Raw genomic sequence first — 26,364 nt, 5'->3', positions numbered from 1 at the left:
ATTTCTTATTTCTTCTTTCCCTCACACCCCTCACACTTGGTTCCTTGCATTTTTGCTTGTTTATCGGAGTAATTTTTAAACAAAGGAATAACTAACTGCAATTAAATAGATTAAAATTCTCAAGCAATTCCCAAACCTCCTAAAAATCAACAGTTTCTTATAATTATAGTGCCGCAAAATGACAATGATATTGCTGTTATTTTGCGCTCTTTCTGTGTTTAATGCAATCATTCCGACAAAATCGAGTCTTGTCGAAGGGAATGTTAACGCCGTATATTTTCAACCGGAACAGATCCATTTATCTTTTGGAGGTACGTAAATAATCATGTAATTTTCAGGATGTTCGATCGAACATGGAACATCGCTGAGCGTAGAAAATTGCATCTTACATACCCACACACCTACATACATATGTATATATACGATCACTTATTAAAGGGCTGTTTACACCATCTATCAATGTCATATGAGCTGCCATTTCTTTCACCCATTCGACATTCTCTATGTTTGTCAAAATTGATGTCATCCATACAACTTTCCATTTGTGCGTTCATACCTGCAAGTGTTATTTTCGTATGACATAACCTAAAAATATAAAAACAGCTGTTTTTGTCATTATTTACGTTTATTGTTGAGTTGCAATTTTGCGCAAATTTTAATTTTGGTTGAAGGAAACTGAATTGGTAGAATTGGTGTTTGGAGTTATAGAGGCACTCATGTTTTTGCCACCAAACAATCATTTCAAAGACTGCTTCTTTCGACCAATCGATGTGAAAATAACATTATAAGCGCCATTTATTTACTTTACTGAATATTTAAATACACATACCTTTCCATTTTCTTTTTTAAAAGATTTTGTTTTTCATTTTTTGTTTGAGAATGTCAGAAAACAGCTGATAAATTTATGTTTACATACGAGAATGCCGTATCAAATAGAGCGCTCCCTAAATGAAAAAATTACATATGAGTTGCCAAATCATTTTGATAGATGAACATTTTCATAGTGGTTACACTATGTGTACAACATTCGCAGGTAGAAAATTTGGCATCTCATACGACATTGATAGATGGTGTAAACAACTCTTAAACAGTGACCGTCAAATTAAACTACCTCATAGTTACGAGCATACATACATAAAGCGGGGTACACACGATCATTTTGCTCAAATAATCGGTTGCTCCCATAAAATCTTTATATTTAATAGACAACTATGTTCTTACTGTTGCGTTGTTTTATGCTTGGTTTACATTCGGCGTAGTTTCGTAATTTCGAATGCGTTTCGCGATTTCGGGCGGAATCAAGCAAAATTTATCGTGATTTCACATACAAAAATGAAATCATCTCATTTCGTGATATCAGCGAAATCACAGTACACATGATATACAACCCTGATTTTGCCTAAAGAAGTACCAAAATTTGCAACACTTTTCACGTATCACAGTATCAAAATTTGTAAACAATGTTAAAAAATATTAAATTACTTTGTTACAATGCTTTTTTTCATTGTGTTCCCGAACTTTTTTAGTAGTAATGTTAGAAAAAAGAGCGAATTGTCAAAATGTGCTTCCCCATACAAATTTCTTATAAATACGGGAACGGAAAAATGACGGAAATTGCAAAAAACTCCAGCAGAAATGTCAAAATCAACATATCAGCTATCGTGTTTAGATGCCAAAAAAATGCTGCTAGTTTCTACTAGGCCAAAACTGTATTGCCTAAAACAGGAGAAGAGGGTGTTATTCGGCGCTTTTTTGTTTAAAGAGAAGTGAAAGTCTTGCCAGATTTCGGAGTACGGGAACCTAATTTTAGCACTAAACGGGAAAACTACTGCAAGTAGTAATATTTTAGAGGTTCCGAACCCAGATTTTATCTACCAAAATTTATTATTATGATGTCTCAACGATAACATCATTTTTATATTTTTGTTCATTTGTTAGTACTATACACAATTAATACGATATATATAATTTTACGATAATTTTCGAAATAGAGTTCTATGTTGTCGTATATTTTTTATGACTAATTCAATTTACAACTTGTTTTGAAAATTCATGTTCGATCAGCCGCATCTACCTTAATTATTGGGATATGTTTGAAATCAACAAAAAATAAGTGTAAACTCCGGGGTGTATTTCAGGATTTCGTGAAATCCAGTGGATTTTGGAGCGCAAGTATAAACTTGGTATTATGTTCTCTCATACTCTATTCAATTTAGCGGTACTACTTTCTATTTATTCGGTGGCTGTTTTTTACATTCACCCACCACTCAGTAGTTTTCAATGCATATACATATGTATATTTGTGAACGATAAAAACGTTTGAGCAAAACAAAAGTAATCATTGATAGTCTTTGGTGTATGTTGATTTTTGCATATTCGATTATGCTAACGGAATTTTTTACTCTGTAAAATGAATGATTTGTATATGAATTGATTTTATACACTACCTTGTTGCGGTGATTCAAAGCAGGGACTGGATTCTTTTTCTATGAAAATTTGAAATGAAAAATATTTTCTTTATAATTTTTTTCATTTGACATTTATTTCCTTTATAAATTTTTTGATTTCACTTTTTCATAGAAACAGAATTGAGCCCCAGGCCTCTGTTACAGAACAAGTTTGTTATTGAACAGCAGCTTGTTAATGTTTGTACAAACATTTGGGTTCAGGCCTATTGTTCCCTTTATAATAAAACAAAGAACTCGCCTTTATCAATTATAAACATTTACAAATTAACTTAACTACCCTTTAATAAAGTGTACACAATTTTTAAGCTAAAAAATTATATGAACATGTTTCTAATTCTCTTAAAACGGAAAGAACGGAAGTGTTTAACACAAAATGTCGTGATAACGAACGATTGAACAAAAGGTGCGGTTTAGAGGTAGTTTACACTATCTATCAATGGTATATGACACGAAATAAAAACATGCCTTATTTACTCATGGAGGCTATGTGGAGACGTAGTTTTTTACATTTTTGCTGGTATGGTGTAAACTACCCCTTAGCCAAATAGATCGATTGTGTTTCTATGACAGATGAACGAAGGAACTATATGGAACAAAGGAACGAGAATAGCAGCCTGTTTCACTATGTCGAACGAAAATGAAAACGAAGGAGTTGTTGTTTTAAAGCAAACACAAAGTCAATATTGCCATGAAAACCAAAGTTTAGGTGTTTTTCGTTCGCAATCATTTTCTTTCGACATAGTGAAACAGGCCCTAAGGAACTAGTTCCTTTTGATAAAATGTACGAGAAAGATCGAAGCGCTCAGTCAACTAGACTGCTCAACTCACACCGGTTGTTTGTAAATATCATGGTGTATATTATAGCATTTTGCCGGGTAAACCTTCTTATTGAGGATTTATTTGACGTGTGCGCAATGGAATTAATATTTGCTCAAGCTCACACCAAACGTCAAAATTTGTTCACAATAACATATTATTGTGAATTGCTCGTTTACGTTTTGTTTGTGTTTTTATTCACAATAATGCGTTTTGACCATTGCTGTTTTTTGGTGTTGTACCTACATATCATGGTACAATTACAAAGGTAGATGCATCGGCGAATTGCTACAATAAAGCAACTTTTTTTGTAATGTAAACTGTCAAAATTTTCGCCAAATGGTCTGTTGTTGTCTCTTTTTATCGCTTGTGTTTGTATAAAAAGTGTAGACATGCTATCTCTTATAGTACGTTTATATATAACCGGATTTAACAAACCTACTGGGTTTCAAATGTCAACTCCTTTACGTATACGTCAAATAAATCCTCATTAAGAAGGTTAACCCTGCAAAAGGCTATAATATAAACATGGCCTTACTTACCGAATCATATGGTTTTTTGTTTTGATTTTTCATGGCGAATTCCTATTTTTTTGACGTTTTAGATTCGATCAGCTGGGCTGAGGCATCTACCTTTGTAATTGTACCATGCTACATATCGACACCTCCAAATAATAGTATGCTAAGTCTAAAAAGTGAGTTTTGCAGGAGAAGCTCTCAAAGTGTGGAAATTTCGACACCTCCAAATAATAGTTTGCTAATTCTGAACAGTGAGCTTTGCAGGACAAGCTCTAAAAGTTTGGAAATTTCTTTGACCTTCAGTACTATGCTAAGTAAATATGTATTTGTTTATAACTTCTGTCCGGATTGTCCGATTATTACCAAAATTTGACAGAATTTAAGTTAAAGGACGTAAAATATAAAAATGTAAGGAACTTGAGAACATGCAAAGTCGACTTAGCATACTATTGTTTGGGGGCGTCAATATGTATATTATTTGGTGTGTTCCTTTAGTCCCGGTCCACACTAGCGTGAATTTCAATAAAAAATTTCATGAAATTAGGTGTTCTTAAATCGAATTCCCCACTACAGCAATTTTATGATTTTACTCTAATATGGACGTCGACCTAGAGACGCATAATTTCATATCAAAATTTCAATGAAATTACTGTAGTGTGGCCCGGGACTTACTTTTAAGAATGGTAAGAGTGGCAAAATTAGCAAAAGTTGTGTATTGCTTTCATATCAATTGTATGCTTACATCAAGTAAAGGAATACTTTTCGAGTAAAAAGTGGTAAAACTTGAAGATTCTTGCACGTAAAGGAACAGAGCTATTGTGACATGGCTTATATCATGGTAGAATAATTAAAGGTAGGCCACAATTGTAATCAGCTTTTTTCGCTTTTTTCTTATTATGGCCAAGATCTATTTAACAGGTCACGTAAGTAGCACAACAACAACTCTATTTTGGCCGAAAATTCTTCAATATGTCAAAATGTTTGTTTACGTTTTCATACAATTTATTCACAATAACAAAATATTTGACAGATTGAAACCAATCAGCTGGCCGTTTTACGCCACCTTATAATTTCATCATGATTATGGCCTCATGGTACAATAATACAGGTAGCATTATCAAGCCAGCTGATGGTAACATAATGTGTCAATTGCATTGAATTGATGTCAAATTTTGACATCTTATGTTACCAACAATTGCCGATGCGGCTACCTGTGTATTTGTACCATGTATGGCCTATTCTGTCAAAAGCTGGGTTCACATTTTTTACTAGCTGTGTTCCAGAACTAAAAAGTTTTTACAATTTTTACGACTTTTACACATTTTAATCCAAAAACCGTTCCCGTACACAAAAAAGTTGTAAAATGTTCACTTCTCTTTAAGCAAAAATGGCGCTGAATGACGCTCTCTTTAAAAACCTTTTACACGACAAATTTGGGCGAGTAAAAAAATAGTAACATGGTTGCCGGCGTCTGATTGGCTGATACGCCGACTTTGACATTTGTTACAGTTTTTTTGACGTATTTTCCATTTTTCCGTTCCCGAACTATTTCAAAAAACTTGTGTGTGACAACAAATTGTTTGAAGTTCTCCCTTTTACGAGTTTTACTATTAAAAAGTACGGGAACGAAGCTACTGTTGACATTGTGCAATAATAAAGGTAAATGCATCGGTGAATTGTTCCAACAAAAAACTTCTGCTGCAACGCTATAGGTCTGTCTGGTTACATTCCCGGCAAAAATTGTCCATCAAGAACTTTCTCGGGCAGTAATGAGTTTTTATTCTCTTTAGCAAGAAAAATGTAAAAAGTAAACAGTCACCTTTCCCAGCAAAAACTTGCAAGCAGTGAGCTGATTTGAGAACAATAGGTTCTGTTGTAACAATTTGTACCAATTGTTGCTGGAAGTCGTCTGTTAACACAAAATGTAAGCAAAAGAAAGCAACTCGAGAGAGACATTTTGACAGTTCGTTTATTGAGAGTTGGCAAATTCTTGCTGGACAAATTTCTTCTAGCAAGCACTAGCAACTCTTCTTCTTCCTGAAAACAATAAATCATCTGTTTTTAATATTTGATTTATGTTTGTGAAAATTAAAAACAATTTTATTGTGAAAATAGCAAGCCTAATTGTGTTGTTTTTTGGAGAACAAAGTTGCAATGGAGAAAAATAATTTTTTAGGTCATATTCTTTTTTATTTTTAATAAAATACAACTCTTTTCTTTTATTTGGCGGACAAATTGTTCTGTTTTGGCAAGTCAGCTGATTGCTTGCTTGTTCTTGCTGGGAATGTGTGTGTTTACTTTTTACAATTTTGTAGCAAACGAGAATAAAAACTACTCTCTGAGAAAGTTCTTGATCTACAATTCTTGCTGGGAAAGTAACCAGACAGACCTAATAGCCCTGTTCCTTTACGTGCAAGAATTTTCAAGTTTTGCCACTTTTTACTCGAAAAGCGTTCCTTTACTTTAGACACCATACAATTCATATGGGAGTAGTTTGAAACTTTTGCTATTGCGGTTTTACTATTTTCAAAAGTAAAGGAACAGACCAAATGTGTCTGGCATTAAAGGAACCCATGGTAAAATAATAAAAGGTAAATTCATTTCAAAAAAAAAAAAAATAAAAAACAAAAAAAAAAGAAGATACGTCTCTGCATTTCACTGTAATTGAACCCTGCATGACATGAAAAAACAAAAACAACTTTTGTTTATTTACATTTATTTAATGTAAAATTTTTTGAAAGTGGTAAGTTCATGATACAATAAGGTAGCATTATCAGCCCAGCTGACGCCCAGCTGTTGGTAACATAATGTGTCAATTGCATTGAATATTTGTCAAATTTTGACATCTTATGTTACCAAAAACGGCAGTTGCTTCTACCTTCTTATTGTATCATGGGTAAGTTAAAAATAAAGAGATTCTGTACGAAAAATACTGAAATTCATAGCTTTATGTTTTCTTAAAGTGATGAATATGGCGAATCTGGTCCTGCTACTGGTGAAAAGAATTATATGATAGGAAGTGCCTACTCAACACACAATGAAAATGAAAGATGGACGATTCATTTACCCAAAACTTCAATTATGGTATCCGCCTCAAGCGCCATCTCCTTCATAATTTCGCGTTTTAATGTTACCGATTTTTGTCTGTAACTCAAAAAATGTGTTAGAGAATCGCACTACAGGTGACTCAATATTTTATGTGATTTTCGTATCTAAAATGGATGCCAAAACTTCGATATACCGATCAAGTGAATGGTGCATGCTATTCAAAATTAGGGAAAACGATTTTTTGGTGGATTTTTTATACCCTCAGCTTCTAGGCTAAAACTTTGATACAACCAAAATGTGCCACATCGAAATAAGGCTTTGAGACCCAAGTACGAGTACGTTGTGACGAAATCCGTTTCAGAAAATTTTCTAGCCGATTTAGCAATGTCCGTCTGTTTTCGAGCGGATCAACCGATTTGGCCTAAACTTTGCTCAATTTTTTTCTCAAACTAATTTTCGCCCACGTACAGTTTAAGAACATGTCTCGGACTGTTTTTAAAAACTTTTGGAGTAGGTTGGTCTCGCAGGCCCTATTATGATGGTACAATTTATTCGGGGGCAAGTCCATACTTTCCGTAATAATGGACTAAAAGCAATAAAACCCATGTCGGCAACAACAAAATTAATGGTGAGCGCGTGTATCCGATTTGACTAAAACTGTAGGCATTTGCTTTGTTCCAGAATAGGGGCTGCTCATACAACTACAAACATATTTTGTTATTGTGTTGGTTTTGAAACACAAACATTTTGATAGTTTCCCAACATACCATTCAGTCTGATTTTATAAAATTTTCGAAAACCAATTCGTATAAATACATTCTACAATTACACGGATGAGCTAATAATTAGCATACACATTCAATATTTTCAAGAGGATCAAGTTTCGTTTATTCTCCGGTGGCTACACAAGAATTTATAATTCAAATATGATGTTTTTTTTCGAGTAATGTTGGTTTGTTGGGTTGTCTTGTGTAATGGAAAAAAATTGTGTATTGAAAATTTTCATTTCAGAAACAAAAGCTCTCTTTTTTAATTGTGTGAGTGAGCAATTTGACACACACCGACAGTAGGGGGCGCCCTTTGAGCAGCCTTGTTCCAAAACCTGCAAGAAGCTACTAGTTTCTACTACGATAACACTTTTTCTTTTATGTTATCGAAAAAAAAAAAATTAAAAATTAGTAGATTCTGGCAGTACTGGAACGGACCAATGGTAAAATTTCATTCCAAATGTACATCAAGTTGCAAGATCTGTATGGGACAACATCTTCGGGTACTTCTTGTGGTCCAGTTTACATCAATGTTTTTCGAGGGCTAGTCCAAACGGGGAGGTCAGTCTCCACTTGAGATGAAAGAGGGACATAGATAAATCCTGGACTTTGCCATGTTTAAGCCGGTCAGGACCGTTCCTTGGTATCTTTCATCCCCTACGTCACTCATCCCCAAGTCACGGTCCACATCGAAAAAAAATCATGAAATTATCCGTTTCTAGATCGAGTTCCATAGTAGAGTAAAATCGTGAATTTGCTGTAGTAGGGAATTGGATCGATCCATGGTACAATAAAATAGAGGTAGGACAGGTATGAAAATCGCTGAAAAATACAAACCTGCAGCCATGGCTTAAAACGTCATATCATGGTACAAATACACAGGTAGCCGCATCGGCAATTGTTGGTAACATAAGATGTCAAAATTTGACATCAATTCAATGCAATTGACACATTATGTTGGATTTCCGATCTGGTTCTCTATTTCTCCAATAGTGGCCAAGGAGTTGGAAATTCTAGAACGCAAGATTTTAAGGAAATGTGTTAATAAGCACTACATAAACCAGGAGAAGAAATATAGCAACACTTACATATACAACACAGCCCGTGTTGTACCATTCTGTAAGTACGCCCAAAGTCACCAGAAGAGATTCGTAGAAAAGCTCGAATCTCATGAAAACTCATTAATGTTTGATATCTACCAAATGGAGAAACACATATCTTGGGCAGAGTCATGCTATCTATCTCCAGTCGGCATTTTGAATGAACCACCTGAAGCTGATTCTGACGATTATGCACTCCCATCTTTTTACAACAAAACTGCACCTGGCAGTCACAGAGGTTATAAACGATTTACGAGTAGTATTATAATAAGCTCTTTATATGTACCTGAGCGTTCGATTTAGTAAGAATCGTATCCCTTACTGTGATATTATATTTATTAACTTGCATTCATTATCACCATATTCATTTTCAATATGACCTCTGTTAGTCATATCGTTTTACAGAACCCTCTTTGTTATTTAGTTTTATGTTTGTTTTTATTTCATTCATAGACTCATAGACTAATGAAGGTGTAGACGAAGGATTGTTCTCAGCATGTTACTTGGTATGCTCTGTAATAGTAAGATGGCGTGAGTGGTAATTTGTTTTAACATTGAGCTACTACACGACATATTTGAGTGAAAACCACAGCATATCGAGAGCTTATTGAGTGGAAGGGCAACATCTATAAAAAATAAACACATTAAAATTCTCTATCTATAGATTATTTTGTCTATGATGCTACTACACGACATATTTGAGTGACAACTTCAGGATATCGAGAGCATATTGAATGGAAGGGCGCCATCTACAAAAACAGCACAAATTAAGACTTTTCTGTCTATAAAAGTATTTAGTCTATGCATCTACAAAAACAGCACAAATTAAGACTTTTCTGTCTATAAAAGTATTTAGTCTATGCATAGACTAAATACTTTTATAGACAGAAAAGTCTTAATTTGTGCTGTTTTTGTAGATGGCGCCCTTCCATTCAATATGCTCTCGATATCCTGAAGTTGTCACTCAAATATGTCGTGTAGTAGCATCATAGACAAAATAATCTATAGATAGAGAATTTTAATGTGTTTATTTTTTATAGATGTTGCCCTTCCACTCAATAAGCTCTCGATATGCTGTGGTTTTCACTCAAATATGTCGTGTAGTAGCTCAATGTTAAAACAAATTACCACTCACGCCATCTTACTATTACAGAGCATACCAAGTAACATGCTGAGAACAATTCTTCGTCTACACCTTCATTAGTCTATGATTTCATTATTTATTGTTATGCAGACATTCTCGCTCTGTTCGTAACTGTTGAGGTCGTGAGCAAGCCTCTTTTACTCTGTCATATTTTGTTATCTTTAACATAATCTTTTACTACATACACGCAAAGTAGCGTATTCATATAAGCCCGTGATAAGTTAGAACAAGACGACAATAGTTCTAAGTTTACCATGTTAACCAATCGCTTTGTATAACATTACTATAGAAAGAAGAAGACTCAGATAAAAATTACTTACTTACTTATGCCTTGTTCAGACTGACGCTAATTCGCTCTCTATTCGTTGTTCGACCCCAAATTACGATATAATTACTTCATTTCCCATACAAAATTTTGAGAACGAACAACGATTTTTGTACATTGTTCAATTTAAATTACTATCAGAACGACGATAAAATATGTCCCATCTCTAACAAATGAGAGAATTTATCGAAATAAATTAATTATGACAGAAAAAATATAAAATTTAAAAATTTATTAAAAACCCAAATATTTTTAGATAAACTGCAAAACGTGAATGAAAAGTAAACGGTTTAAGGACTAGTATACATTCAAATCATAGCAAATTTTCTCTTCTCTTTTACTACATCTGCATTTCTTGTCCATCGTTTTAAACTCGCGTACAAATTTAGAAACAAAAATCCAATGCCTGCCTGAAAGTCTGTATACCAAAAAGTTGTTTTGGCAGGTCTCTCTCGATATTTTTGAAAATAGAAAAATTAAAAAATGTGCTGAAAACACCAAAATTGTGAGAAAAAATAGAAAAGATGAATGAAAATAATATTATTTAATATTAAATAGATATCTGAAAGAAGGACAAATATTTTTTCAGTTTATATCAATAATTTTACTCGTCTTTTGGCTGAAACTTTCTTTAAATTCAGTAAATAAAAAATATGAAAATATGAATCATGTTGCTATGAATTGTGTACCATGTCGTATGAACGGGTTAATTCGTGTACATAATTATGAGAGCGAACAACGTGATTCAAATGCTGGTCTGAACATGGCATTACACATTATGTTACCATAAGCTGGCTTGATAATGCTACCTGTATTATTGTACCATGCGTCATATGCCATGGTGCAATAATAAAGGTAGATGTATCTGCATAGTTAGTCCGTTTTACAAAAACATATGGAATGCAGAACTTCGCAGTTTATGTGTTAAAATTACCAAGTAGAGTAAAAAATAATAATGTTTTCTAGACTTCGTATGGGCCACACTATTGCCACACATCAACACCTTCTTCAAGGCACATTTATAGAAGGTAGAAGTGCCAATCAGCTGTATTTTTACTTTTTTTGAATGCGTTATATTTACATTTTGATTCAAATTTATTCTATTTTAGATGATTTTCAAAAATTTATTTATGTTTTTCCTGAAAAAATTTTTGGAACGACACTATTATTCAATATTTATCTTTGGCAATTAATTTGTTAGTTGTTGTAATTCATGCATTTACCTTTTATAAATATGCCTTGACCTTCTTAACAAAAACATCGACAACAAATGCCCAAAATGCGATAATAGGTCTGTTCGTCTATTCAATAATTTGTACAAATTTGTACAAGTCCAGTAGCTTCTTGTATTCGACTAAGGTCTTTTGCATTGTACTGCAGAGTAAACGAACAACATCCAGTAACAATTTGTACAAATTGTAAGTAAACGAACACACATAGTATCAACATGCCGCAATCGTGCAACGCACTCGCAAATTTTCACCATATATTCCTCAATAGTAATGGATTAGAAATTCTTAAGTCACCAACTTCTGTTAACATTAATGCTGTATATAACTTTATAACAAATTCTCGCCTCATTATATAACAAAATTATTCTCCAATTTGTAATTAGTATTATTACTATAAAAGCGCTAGCTGATGGCCTTAGTAGCCAATGCTACCTTCTTATTAACTTTGTATTTACTACTAGTTAATGTAATAAATAATAATAATTACTTTAGCTAGGCTCCAGAATATTGTTGCTAGATAAAATGTTCCAAATAGCAAAACTTGTACCCAAACTTATGACACTAAGGGGTCGATCATCGATAACAATTATCGTTGAGTGGCGTTGCCAGTTGTCAAAATTGATCCACGTATGGCAACTCTCAACTGAAGTTGCGAATCTCAGTTGACGAAGCGGCTGTTTTTCAGCAACCACCAATTTTCAGTTGCAGTGAACATTTTCGAAGAAACAAGAAGTAAAATAGAAGGAAAAATAAACATTTTGTTAACAATTATTGATTCTTTGCATCATTAATTAATTTTGTGTATCAATATGGTGAAAATAACGACAAAGCATCAGTTCGAAATATTAATTGATAAACTGAGTGAAAATCCAATAGCCCGAGGAGTTCGGGAGTTTTGGTGAAACCAAAGCCACAGCGGATGAAGCGTGGAGGTCCATTTCGGACAGTTTAAACAGCCATGAACCTCTAACACGAACACCTGAAGAGTGGCAGAGTCTGGATTCACTTTAAAGCAAAGTTGAAAAAGAAAATGCCTCAAAATAAAATAAACTTCAACTTCCATCAAATGCTCTGTTCCTTTACGTGCCTGAGGTTACCATTTCTTACCATTTTTAACCTGCAAAGCGTTCCTTTACTTTAGAAAGAATACAATTTATATGAGATCAGTTCACCACATTTACCATTTTTTGCCACTGTTACCATTTTTAAAAGTAAAGGAACAGACCAAAAATAAGTGAATTTATCGCCTTTGGAGTGGACAGCAGCAAATCTTTTGCAAATTAATTTGGTGACAAATACAGTAGGTTCAGTTTAAGTACAAATGACGAACATCCTCCATCTATATAGCCAACTACACCAGGGAATTTCGTTTTTGAATAAAAATGGTTTTTATTTTGCCTTTTTTCCTCCTGTGTCAACTTCGAAACGATCCAATTTTGGCACAATTTGTCCTCTTATCAAGTGGACAACTTCCTTCAATACTCTCGACAATATAGATTGAGCCATGCAATTGTTGAAATCATTGCCATGGGACTTTTGGAAACTTCCGTCCTCCAAGAATCGCAACGCTGCGCACACTTTTAAAAGTGGAAGTATTTCTGTTGATCTGTAACTTTCTTTGAAGTCATCCTTTAACGTTTCCACAATTTAAACTACCGCATCCTTTGGCAATCGAAAATACGCCTTAAACCTGAAATCATTTACTGATTATACAGATCTTTCCACATGAACATCAACTTACAGTGCAGATGGAGATCTTTTCTTAGTTCGGACTATGGAACAAATGTTCTGTAATGGAACAGCTAATTAAGGTCCGTGACTTAGAATTAAAAAGTCTTCAGTCATTTTATTTTTATATTTTCATAACGTACAAAGACACAACGCAGCAATTTTTGTTTTGTTCATTTTATTTGTAAAATAATAGTACGCTTATGCTCTCAAGGAACAATTTTTAACACTTTTCACATGCAATGTCTGTTCCAGAGCTTACAAAAAACGATCAATTTTCACTTCGATAATATTCGATTAGGTGAGTAGATTCTTGCAGTTCTGGAACCGACCATAAATTTGGAAAGTTTTATATGTTTTTGTTTACGGGAACACATATTTAGTACGCTTATAGCCTGTTTATATTATAGCCTTTTGTAGGGTTAACCTTCTTTATGAGGATTTATTTGACGTAAATGCAATGGAATTGACATTTGTTAAATCCTCTTATATATAAACGTACTATTACATATAATCGGATTTAACAAACCATCTAGATTTCAAATGTCAATTACATTGCGTATACATCAAATTAATCCTCAAAAATTCTAATGTGTATGGAGGTTTAGATTTAGGAAATCCACTGGATTTCAATTGTCAATTCCATTGCGTATACGTGAAATGAATGTTCGCCAACAAATCCAGTGGATTTTATATGACGTACACTCTATGTGATTGATTTAAAATTCAACATTTTGATTCCAAATACAGGAGATGAAAAACTAACGATAGTATCGATATCTTTATAAGAACTATTGAAAATATCGAATGGTGCGACTATCGATAGTTTGCCAGCTCTACCTTTCCATATATCGTTAATACCCTAGACAGACGGCAGAGTTAATTTGCATTAAAAATGTCCTAATTTGAATTAATTATTCACCCTGACAGACGATAGTATCTGCATTTATGAAACAGCTGTTTGTGTTGTTTGTTTGCACCCAGCAGACCATTTCATAAAGCTTTACAAAAGTTCGCCAAAATATGCGAAACAAATACACTTTCTACCTTTGATATTTTCACCACGATGAAGCAAAAATAAATTTAATTTATTCGCGATATTTTTGAGTCTTTTTAATATTATACAAATATTGCAAAACTTTAAAAAACATTTGAGGAAGATATAATTTTCGATAGAATTGGTATGGTGGGTAATGAAATTTTTTGTGAAAATAAAAATTTGAAAAAGAGATTTGTTAGAAGGCGTGAAAAACGATTAGCTGCTATTCTACTCGCGAAAGACCACTACTTATTTTGAATAAACGCGAAAATTGCTGATTTGCTTTCCCTTTTTATTTTCTTAAACATGGAAATTTGACAAAAGACAATTGATTTTCAACAGCATTGCCATATTGAAATTGCTTAATTCAGTATAAATTTCCTTCGATTTTGTGCATTAAGAAAGGGGATAATTTTCAAATTAATTTGAATTAAGGCTGTTAATGCAAATTAACAGGGTGTTTTTGTAAAATTGCTTGCCTGTCACACGAACCGTTCGGAACAAAACGTATACGCTCAAAATTTGGTTCTTGTAAAATTTTACGAACCATTCGTTTTTATCTAAAAACTTTTGTCTATTTCATAAAAGCTTTTATATTTCAGGGTTTCCATGATACTTATTTTGTGAATTTTGCATAGGCATCTGCACATAAAATGTGTTACTTGATGGCAACCCCGATAAACAGATGACAAACAAAAATAAGAAAAAAATGTAATCAGATTTGGCCAAAAATAATTATGTGTGTTCGTTTACTCACAATTTGTACAAATTGTTACTGCATGCTGTTCGTTTACTCTTTAGTACAATGCAAAAGACCTTAGTCGTTTACAAGAAGTTACTGGACTTGTACAAATTTGTACAAATTATTGAGTAAACGAACACACCTATTGTGATAATATGAAGAAACGGATGTACATATACTCGTGTGCTTCTATGGAAATAAATAAAATTCCATTTCCTTCCAGTTTTCGTGTGTTTTATGCCATTTATTACTCAAATTATTTAATTTTCATTCAAAACGATGGGTCTTTTCCATTCGTTAATTTTTGACGTCTTCGTTCGTCTGATTTTGTTACGAAAACCAAAAAAATTACGAAAATAAAAAGCTTTCATTTGTTTGTCACACGAATACAAACGTCAACCGCTATGAAAACCAAATTGTGTCTTCGTTCATGAAATCGACGAACGAATGGGCAAAAACTTTTTACAAAAACACGCTGTAAGACTGCCGTCTGTCTAGGCTATAAGAATCACTCATTTAAAAATCAGCGCTCTACATTTGCGCTAAAGCGAATAAATCGATCTACAAAATTTGACAATTCGCGTGAGAATACATTTTTTTTTACAAAAAACAGGGGATTACTCGCCTTAGCGCATATGTAGAGCGCTGATATTTAAATGAGGAATTCTTTGCTAAATATTGAACACGTCTACCAAAAATTAGGTCTGTATGTCATCTGATGACAGAGCTATGGACGCCAAAAATATTACGAATATAGAAGAACGAACAAATGTCTGCGTAATGTCTTATATTTGAAATAAGTGATGAGGGTTTATTTTTATCTTGTAATTTTAGATAAGAAATAAAGGTACTTACAGATAATCTTTGCAAATAACGTTAAAAATAGTTTGTGGTGATCATATTTAATATAAACAAATTTCAGAGAATTTGAATGATATAGTCGTAACATGGTCAACACGAAATGCCACAAAACATTCCGTGGTATTTTATGGCGAAAATTTCAAGCATCCTCAATCCCTTGAGAAAGCTGAAGGAACATCGACACTTTTTGTGGATGGTGGGTCAAAGATGTCCTCTCAATATATTCACAAAGTTATTATAAGGGGCCTAAAGCCAAGAACTCGGTATGAATATAATTGTGGCAGCGATGCGGGTTGGTCGGCAAGATATTCGTTTGTTGTGCCACCGTCAGGCGAAAATTGGTCACCATCCCTCGCCATATACGGTGATATGGGAAATGAAAATGCACAATCACTGTCTCGTTTGCAACAGGACACTCAAAGAGGAATGTATGATGCTATCATACATGTTGGAGACTTTGCCTACGATATGGACACAGACAACGCCGAGGTTGGAGATGCTTTTATGCGACAAATCGAAGCTATTGCCGCCTATGTACCCTATATGGTCTGTCCCGGTAATCACGAAGAGAAATAGTAATAAATAAAAATCATCGGAACTATGTGCATTGTTTTCTATTTAAGCTTAATTTATAATTTCAGCAACTTTTCTAATTATAAAACAAGGTTCAGTATGCCTGGTGGTCATGACAGCTTGTGGTACAGTTTCAATTTAGGACCTGTACATTTTGTATCCTTCTCAACTGAGGTGTACTATTTTCTTAACTACGGCTACAAGCTGCTAACGAAACAGTACGAATGGCTGGAGAATGATTTAAAGGAAGCAAATAAACCGGAAAATAGAAAACAACGTCCCTGGATTATTACATACGGTCATAGGCCCATGTATTGTAGCGATGACAAGGAGTACGATTGCAATGAAAAGCTGGAAACATACATTCGCCAAGGCTTACCACTTGTGAAAATGTTTGGTCTTGAAGATTTATTCTATAAGTATGGTGTTGATGTGGAATTTTTTGCACACGAACATTTCTACACCAGGCTATGGCCAATCTACGACTTCAAGGTTTACAACGGATCGGCGGATAATCCATACCGAAATGCCAAAGCTCCTATTCAAATAATAACAGGTTCTGCCGGCTGTAATGAAAATCGGGAACCATTTTCTAAAGTACTACCCGATTGGAATGCCTTCCACAGTAATGTATGAAGTGACAGCCTGTTACAATTAATGTTTCTTTTAACAAGTTTTTATTTATGTATAGGACTATGGGTATACCCGCATGAAGGCTTTGAACGGAACTCATCTTTATTTTGAACAAGTATCTGATGATAAGGACGGGGATGTCATTGATTACTTTTGGATTATTAAGGATAAGCATGGGCCCTACACTGATCTCTAAAAATCAGAATTATCAGATTAAATATTGTTGTTTTTATCACGTTACAAGAAAATAGTCTGTAATAGAAAATATATTTTTTAATGATGTTACAATTATAATTTTGTCTTTAGCAATTTTTTAAAGGAACTACATTGGCAAATAAGAAAATTATGAATTATTGTTAGTTGTTCAAAATTTAAATACATTTATAATAATTTATTAATTTAAATACAAAAAAGAAGATTTCATCAGTGAAAACTTACTCCTAAGACAAAAGATTCTTTAAACCAAAGAAATTAAATGTCATAATATAGCGATCATAATAAAGCGATTAACAAGAAACTAGATTCGTTCACTGCTCTGCATCAGGAGAGTTGAGTTCGATTAAGACATCTATTGACAATATGAGTGCGCAAATGACGTCCTGCCTCAATGAAATAAAAAGTGATATCGCTAGGTGCAATGAGAAAGTTACTACTGTTGAGACGTCTATTAAAGCACTAGAAGATGGAAATAAACTGAAAGCGGAATATAATGCTTTGCACCGTAGATTGAATCGTGCAGACTTTCTTATAAGTGAACTGCCTGATGGTTTAAATTATCTGGTTGGAATTGTTATTTCTATAGCAGCTTTTTTAATGTAAATTTGGAACGTCGTGATGTCGGTTTAGCCTACTACATTAATAACAAGAAGCATATTTAGTGAAGCTTAACTGTGCAGAACTTCGAGATGAAATCATGCGACAATATTTTAAGGAGTCGATTATCGATAGCAATTTTCGTTGAGTGGAGTTGTCAAAATTACTTTATGTATGGCAAATACATTGTGCATATGGGTCCATCTATACAGCCGACAACACCAGGGAATTTCGTTTTTAAATAAAAATGATTTTTGTTTTGTCTTTTTCCTCCTCCGACAATTTCGAAACGACAATTTGTCCTCTATTAAGTGGACAACTTCCTTCAATACGGTCGACAATATAGATTGAGCAATGCAATTGTTGTAATCATTGTCATGGGACTTTTGGTAACTTCCCTCCGCAAAAAATTTCAACGCAGCGCACACTTCTAAATGTGGGGGTATTGCTGTTGATCTGTAACTTACTTTGAAGTCATCCTTTAACGTTTCCACAATGTAAACTACGGCATCCTTTTCAATCGAAAATACTCTTTAAACCTAAAATAATTTACTGATTATACAGATCTTTCCATCATGAGCTTTAACTTACAGTGCAGATGGCAATTCCAATGGATTCGACTTGTCCCTCATATTTCTTCTGATAGATGTCATGTCCTGTACATTTTCTTCATCATCAAAAAATAATTCCACTGAACTTATCATTTTAAAATAGTGTTTTTCTTTTTGGCAAATTGTGCCTTTTGAATTAATATAGAGTTCACAAGTTCGAAAAACACTGATCGATAACACGTTTATTGACAACCCAGTTGGGTTGACATCAATAATACAACATTTCATCTCAGTTGTGCTGACAATTGACAACGCAACTCAAGTTTAGTGGCAATGCATAATCGACCCCTAAAAGTCGATCCTTAAAGGTGTCTGATATTCTGCCAGCTGATGGCGGAAATGTTGCGAGGAGAGTGTTCTTAAATGACCATTTTCTCCTGAGGCAAGTACCTTGAATGGCGTTTGTAAACAGAATCGTTAATGGGGATAAAGCTAGAGCGAAAATTACACTGCCTGATAGTAAACATATTGAACGTGATGCTTCTGGGTGTTCTTTACTACTCACGAGTCATAATTGATTGATCTTTTTTTAATTTTTCACATAATGTAAAACCTGGATACAACTGTTACTGTTTTGTAATTTGTATTTTACCTCTGTGAGGTTTTCTTTTTCAGTTGGATCCTGGTTCATTTACATATTTCATTCGCATTTATATACATATTAATAATTTGATATTTTATCGTTTGATCTCATTTTTTAATTCTTGCGATGAGATGTTTAATTGATTGAATTTTTGTTTATAATGAATCGTAGTGTTTGCAAAAATTTCTCGCATTTATATTTCCTTTTTTGGTTTTGATGTCTTTTAACGAAAATCTCAGTCCAATAGTGTTTGGTAACTCCTACCTGAAAAGTTTACTTCATCCTTATAAAAATAATTTGAAAATTGCTCATAGTGTTTGGTAACTCCTACCTGAAAAGTATACTTCATCCTTATAAAAATAATTTGAAGATTGCTCATATTAATTGTAGAAACATAAAGGCAGCTACTAAAATTGATGAAATAAGATGTATTTTAAATGATAATACTTTCTACATTTTTGCTCGTTCCGAGACATGGCTCTCTTCTGACATACTGTATTCTGCTGTTGCTATTTCAGGTTTTAACGTATGCCGTAATGACCGTCAAGTATGTGGCAGAGGTGGCGGAGTTGGAGTATATGTTTCCAAAGGTCTTCGATACAAATGTGTGTTTAAGACATCTGTTCCACATTGTGAATCTCTTTTTATAGAGTTGCAATTTTCGGTGTTGTATATTTGATTGAATCTAGTTATTGCCCACAACTCAAGTCCTACACACTTCGACTTAGGTAGTCGACATCTATGATTGATTTTATGTTATACCCCTTTGTTCCTATTGTTAGGAAATAAATTAGGTACTATGGTGATCCTTGGATGGAGTGAGAGGAGTCAGGCTTGCTACATCAATCAGGGATTTAGCTTTCTTGTCATTCCTAAAGGCCTGCGTACATAGGCTGCCTCGCCTGGTTGCCTTGCTTTCCTACTTCATTTCTGACATAATAAAAATAATAGAATAAAGAAGGCCGAGCAAATTTCGGACTGGGTTGCCCTTTTCTTTTTTATTCTTTTATCAGAAGCAAACAAGGTAAGCAGGCGAGGCAGCTTATGTACGCAGGCCTTAAGAAACCCATCTCAGCAAAACTGGCGAATCTATTGCAAATACAGAAAGAGAGAAGACTTCATTATTCGAAACTTTATGGAAACATGGATTCTTGTAGGCTTTGGAAGGTACTAAAAAGTCATGGTTGTGTGGGAAATGACAATGAACGTATCAATATCGATTTAAATGCTAACAATGAGTTTTTTGCTAATTCTTTTGATAGAACTAATGTTATTTTCTTTAATATTAATGACATCACCAATTTAGATTCGTCATTTTCATTTCGTTGTATAAATGAAGGGGAATTGATTGAAGCAATGAGTAAGATAAAGTCTAAATCTGTTGGTATTGACGGCATACCTATATCTTCCATAAAATTAGTCTTTCCCTATATCCCAGGTCTTATTTTGAATCTTGTGAACACTAATTTAAATACTTCAGTTTTCCATCTGCATGGAAAACTGTTCGAGTGGTGCCTATTCCTAAAACCCGATCTTTTAGGGATTCAAATGACTTGAGGCCCATTTCTATTTTGCCTGCTATTTCTAAAACTATGGAACATATCATTGAAGATCAAATGCTTCCGGTTAGTTCAAGTCGGATAAAATAGTGTCAATTTGCTTTTCGCAAGGGACATAATACTACTCACTTATACTTCAACTTACAGACTCCAATCGTGAAGCCATAAATGATGATATGATTAGTATTCTTATATCCCTAGATTAGTATTCTTATATCCATAGATTTCATGTAATGAAGTTAAGAGATGAGTATAACTTCTCGAAATCTGCTGCAAACTGATTTTTTCTTACAGGAGTCAGTTTAATATAATGAATGGTTGTGAGTCGAAGTAGTTGTCTACCTTTATTCTCTGGTGTGCCACAAGGATCTGCTCTTGATCCTCTTCTATTTATCTTATATATGAGTGACTTTCGTCTTGGTACTAAATCTTCAGGGTGCTTACCCTTTATTTTTTTTAATGGCAGACGTGATGCCTCTAATGTACTTGAATATAACATAAATGGGCTACAAGAAACTCATTAAAGGTGAATCCTTCTTGGGTCACACTAAAATTGACTTCGTACAGCAACATAAATGCCTTCAATTCTATAGACTATACCTATCTTGTAATGAAGTTAAGAAATGAGTTTAACTTCTGGAAACCTGCCAGCAAACTGATTTTTTCCTACTTGTGTGACAGGAGTCAGTTTGTTGTAATGAATGGTTGTGAGTCTAGTTGTCTACCTTCATACTCTGGTGTGCCGCAAGGATCTGTTCTTTGTCCTCTTCTATTTATCTTATATATGAATGACTTTCCTCTTTGTACTAATTCTTCTTGTAGCTTACCTTTTATTTTTTGCCGACGATCTATTCTTGCTTTTTAATGGCAGACGTGTGATGCCTCCAATATATTTGAATATAACATAAATTTAAACTTAAGTTGCTTTGTTCGTTGGACTACAAGAAACTCATTAAAGGTGAATCCTGTTCTTTGCTAACCATTGATATCTTCTTGGGTCACACTAAAATTGACTTCGTACAGCAACATAAATGCTTGGGAGTAATTATCGATTGTGATCTTTCAGTCAAAAGCCACATTGATTCTTTGTCTGGTAAAGTTTGGGTTTATGGTTCTAATTTATATCTTTCTCACCGAATAAAGTTATTGCTGGCGAATTCTTTTAATAATTTCGATATAAATGCTATGTATAATATAACAAAATAGCTGTGTCTTTTTACGTGATATTATGCCTGTCTGCGTAATCGATAATTTGTAATAATTATTACTAATGTTTTTAAAATTGACAGTTGCTCAATGGAAAAGTTGCTGAAAAAAGTGTTTCGGCAACGAAGACAAACCTATTTTGTAATAAATATTACTAATGTTGCAGATTTTGACAGTCGTATAAAGGAAAAGTTGCTCAAAAAAATGTTTCCGCAACATTTAGTAAGTAAAAAGCAAAGACATAAATACAACAAGATAAGACATTTTGTTTGCTATCATTCTTCAGTGAATGGCTTTTCAATTTAACATAATGTTATATCACGATATGGTGATATAACATTTTTTTCTTTTATACATTTTTACGTATTTAACCGAATTTACCGATCCAATTGACATAGAATTATTCTTGAATAGATCCTTGAATTCATAAATTTCGTTTCTGATACCATTACATGAAATGTTCCTCCTTGGTTGCGATTTTGAATTAACTGCAACCTGTTAAGGGTAATGTTTCTATACAAAGTTTCGTAAACATTTTTTTTGTTGCATGCATTTTGTCTAGTCTTAGTTGTATTTATGTCTTTGTAAAAAGACACCCCTAATAAGTGTTGATAAAGACAACATATGGGTAGGTTGCCAAACACAATACAGCAATGGTGGTGTCTTTTTACTTACTAAATGTTGCTGAAACATTTTTTCAGCAACTTTTCCTTTATGCAACTGTCAAAATCTGCAACATTAGTAATAATTATTACTAATTATCACGTAAAAAGACACAGCTAATGTTTATCAACAGTTACATATCGAGTCGCAAACATAACAATGAAATAAAAACGGAAAAGGTACATAACAGAAACATCAACAAACTCGACAAAAAAATGTGTTTCGCCACTATCGTAGAACCTATCGTCATTCATTCACTAATAATATTATTGCCAATATTCGAAATCGAAGGTTTTCCTGCCACAAACTTAGCGACGAATGAATAGTTTTCAAATCATTCTCGTGTGTCGTTCTTGAACAAAACATCCGCAAAACTATAGAGAAACATTCGAAAACGATATCGTTTTCGATAGCAATGGTATGGTGGGATGCTTAACGGTCTATTTATGTATGTCGATTCGATAGTATGGCTGACTTCCGTATCGTTAGTTGATTGGCAAATGACTGCAAATGTAAAAAGCAAACATTTTTATTTCTGATGCAATTAGTTGCATTTTCGAGAAACAATATATGAGTGTGCAACTGAAATATTTTGACGAAGTTTAAACAACACAAAGCAACTGACGACACGGAAGTCAGCCTATTATTAGTAATAATAAACAAAAGTTTGGTGTTTTTTTTTTCGTTCGTTTTCCTTATCGACATAGAGAAACAGTAGTGCGATTATCGAACTCATTTTTTGAGTTACCGACAAAAATCGGTAAAATTAAAACGCAAAATTATGAAAAGTTCAAACAAAAGTTGACAATACTCTTGCTATCGGTAGAACTTTACGACTGCTTTTTATTCGTCGCTAACTTACCGAAAAACCGGTAATTACCGAAATTATAAGCATTTGAATTTTACCGACTATTGTCGGTATCCCAAAAAATGAGTTAGAGAATCGCACTACAGGCTCTAAATTTTATCATACTATGTATTTTCTTCACCGTTTAATTCTGTTATAGACAATATCTACGACTATGTTGTCACCTGGTCGACTCAAGACAATACCAAAGAGTCCATATGCAAATATGGAGTGGGCAATTTAACAAGCATTGCAAAAAATAATAACGGACCCTCCATGTTCATTGATGGCGGCAAAGCAAAAAGGACCCAATATATCCACAGAGTTAGTATTACACTGATTTAATCCATGTGAATCTGACCTCAATATTCTTTTATTGCAGGTGACATTGAACAACTTAAAGGAGAATACACGATATGTTTACCATTGCGGTAGTTCATTGGGATGGTCTTCACTATATTGGTTTAAGACTCCACCGAGAGAGCATACATGGTCTCCCAGTTTGGTTATATATGGCGACATGGGTAACGAAAATGCTCAATCCTTACCGCGGCTACAGGAAGAAATTCAGATGGGCAATGTTGATGCTGTTCTACATGTGGGTGACTTTGCATATGACATGCATTCGGCTGATGGAAAAGTTGGTGACGAGTTTATGCGACAGATAGAAGCAATATCAGCATATGTGCCATACATGGTAGTGCCAGGAAATCACGAAGAAGCATAGTATGTCTTGACTTATAATTAGTTATAATACAAGTCAACACTTTAATGCCCTATTTGCAAACCCTTAGCAACTTCTCAAACTATAAGTCACGTTTTAGTATGCCGGGAAATGACCAGAACCTGTTTTATAGTTTTGATATGGGCCCTGTACATTTTATTGGATTTTCGACTGAAGTTTACTATTTTCTACAACTCGGCCTTAAACCTTTGATATTTCAATATAAATGGCTCGAAAATGATCTTCGATTAGCTTCGCTGCCGGAAAATCGTGCTAAGCATCCTTGGATAATTACATTTGGGCATCGACCCATGTACTGTAGCAATGATAATGGCGACGATTGCTCCCATCACAACACAGTAGTTCGTCAAGGTCTTCCAATTTTAGGTGGCTTCGGTTTAGAGGACCTGTTCAATAAGTATGGTGTCGATGTCGAAATATGGGCACATGAACATTGCTACGAACGGACATGGCCAATATATAACTTTACTGTTTACAACGGCTCTTCCTTGGCACCGTACAACAATCCCAAGGCGCCAGTTCATATAATAACAGGAGCAGCCGGCAATAAGGAGGGCCGAGAGCCATTCGTTAAGCAAATTCCAAAATGGAGTGCATTTCACAGTCAGGTTGGTATTGGTTAAGATTGTATTGTTCTGCTCTCGTTTACAATTATTCATTTCAGGACTTTGGTTACACGCGCCTAAAAGTCTTTAATAAAACACACATTTACTTCGAACAAGTTTCAGACGATCAAGATGGCGAAGTCATTGATCGTATTTGGATTATAAAGGAAAGCCATGGACCTTATATATAAATGTGGTTTTCCCATATTTTTGTTTGTTAATCACGAACAATTTTAATAAAGATTTTTTTATTTACACCAGCATAAAATTACACTGTGGGAGTCGGTCTCCCGTTTTTTTTTTTTTTTATTATCACTTGCTTTTTTGCTTCTATGCCCCGGGCCACACTAAGAGTAATTTCACTGAAATTTTGACATGAAAGTAAAAGAAAATATAAAATAGAACGGTCTGTTTGTTTCATACGAATATTGCAACAAAGCAAAATTGCAGAGCACATGAAACCGTGTACACTAGTTTGTCGAAATTATGAATTTTTCCCAAAAAATGCAAAGTTTCATGTAAAAATTTCATTCAAATTACTCTAGTGTGGCCCGGGACTATAGGTCGCTCCTTGGAGTCAGAAGATTTCATTTTGTCAGGCTCATATCATAACCATTAAGAATTTTGATTCAGTATCGGAGGCAAAATTGTCGTTCTTGTCTAACCCCCCGTTTACACATGCAAGTGACAGTTCGAAAAATACCAATACACTCACACATATTCACTGCCACACCAACTAACAAGCTCACTGCCGACAAAATTTCCTTGTCAGTAATCAATGTAAGTGCTTTGAAAGTAACTTCAAATTTTTTTCCGAACGTTTACACATGCAAGTGTCAGTTCGAATAAATTTAAGTTTCGACTATAATATGTATACAGAACTGTCTGCAACTTACTTGCATGTGTAATCCTTGGGATAAACAAGTAAAAAAGTATCAGTCGGCTTTGCCGACAGAGATATACCCTCAGCCTGTGCAAATTGAAACACTTTTTTCACAATAAACTTATGTATTTAAGGGGTTTCAAAATTTTGGTCTCGTATGAACCGACAAAAATGTTGGTACTTAAAGGAATGGACCGACATAGACCATGGGAGTGCCATAGGGGGTTTTTACACCCTTCGGGCTGTTTTCTCAAGAAGTATGGACTTGCCGCTGAAACAACTTTAACCATCGTAATTGAGGCAGCGAATGAATGTAAGTTGCTTCAACAAAAATCAAAGTGATTCAATAGCAGGTCTTAAAGTGAACTTATCCAAAATTTTGTGTGGGAGGTACGGGATGGAGTGGACAAATATAGTCCATATTCGAACCTGATCTATATCTGGTAGATATTATGAGAATGTGTAAAGTATGGACCAAATCGGTCACTCCCATCAAGAGTTATTGTGCCCACAATTTTTCCGAATATTTGTGAACTTTTGTGGCGTAGGTACCTGAAGGAGTGGACCGATATGGCATATATACGAACTTAAACTAAGTTTGGAAACAATATTACGAAGGCCAAATTTTGGCCGGAACCGGCATTTCCGTTCGAGAATTATCTTGCGCTTCCCCCCATAAACATGGTGTCATAGGGTTTGTTTTTCAACTTTCAGGCTGATTTTTCAGGAAGTATGGACTTGCCCCTGAGGAAACTTGTACCTTTGTATAGGGGACAGTGAATACAAGATGGTACAACAAAAACCAAGGCGATTCGAGAGCAGGTCCTAAACTGAACTTTTCCGAAATTTTGTGTG

The 26,364-nt window shown here is 34.2% G+C and overlaps 1 protein-coding gene and 2 long non-coding RNA genes across 4 annotated transcripts; 1 reads left to right on the top strand and 2 right to left on the bottom strand.

Annotated features, from left to right (window-relative positions):
* LOC141397650 (acid phosphatase type 7-like) lies at positions 1-24,894 on the top strand. Of its 2 annotated transcripts, XM_073974223.1 has the most exons (5): positions 1-311; positions 23,437-23,600; positions 23,659-24,002; positions 24,071-24,629; positions 24,686-24,894. In XM_073974223.1, the coding sequence occupies exons 1-5, from the start codon at positions 179-181 to the stop codon at positions 24,815-24,817; spliced, it is 1,332 nt and encodes a 443-aa protein (XP_073830324.1). In that variant the 5' UTR covers positions 1-178; the 3' UTR covers positions 24,818-24,894. The 2 variants fall into 2 exon arrangements, with proteins under 2 accessions (XP_073830324.1, XP_073830323.1); XM_073974222.1 differs by lacking the exons at positions 23,437-23,600; positions 23,659-24,002; positions 24,071-24,629; positions 24,686-24,894 and adding exons at positions 15,850-16,363; positions 16,430-16,991; positions 17,053-17,288.
* Positions 3,942-9,528, bottom strand: LOC141397654 (uncharacterized). Its single transcript, XR_012411467.1, has 3 exons — positions 9,004-9,528; positions 8,706-8,940; positions 3,942-8,630 (listed from the first exon to the last, which is right to left on the bottom strand). It is a non-coding gene; the product is annotated as an uncharacterized lncRNA (long non-coding RNA).
* LOC141397655 (uncharacterized) lies at positions 17,429-23,408 on the bottom strand. The gene is made up of 3 exons (XR_012411468.1): positions 21,388-23,408; positions 18,399-20,090; positions 17,429-18,346 (listed from the first exon to the last, which is right to left on the bottom strand). It is a non-coding gene; the product is annotated as an uncharacterized lncRNA (long non-coding RNA).
* Positions 24,895-26,364: the final 1,470 nt, after the last annotated feature.

The sequence above is a fragment of the Musca autumnalis genome, unplaced genomic scaffold, assembly GCF_047663935.1.
Source record: "Musca autumnalis isolate F117 unplaced genomic scaffold, ASM4766393v1 scaffold_3, whole genome shotgun sequence".
Taxonomy (NCBI): domain Eukaryota; kingdom Metazoa; phylum Arthropoda; class Insecta; order Diptera; family Muscidae; genus Musca; species Musca autumnalis.
This window is presented reverse-complemented; position numbering and strand designations above follow the sequence as displayed.

Coding starts and splice junctions, on each gene's coding strand:
- LOC141397650 (XM_073974222.1), top strand. CDS start 179: ATGACAATGATATTGCTGTTATTTTGCGCTCTTTCTGTGTTTAATGCA. Junction 312..15,849: donor GATCCATTTATCTTTTGGAG/GTACGTAAATAA, acceptor AACAAATTTCAG/AGAATTTGAATGATATAGTC. Junction 16,992..17,052: donor GGAATGCCTTCCACAGTAAT/GTATGAAGTGAC, acceptor ATTTATGTATAG/GACTATGGGTATACCCGCAT.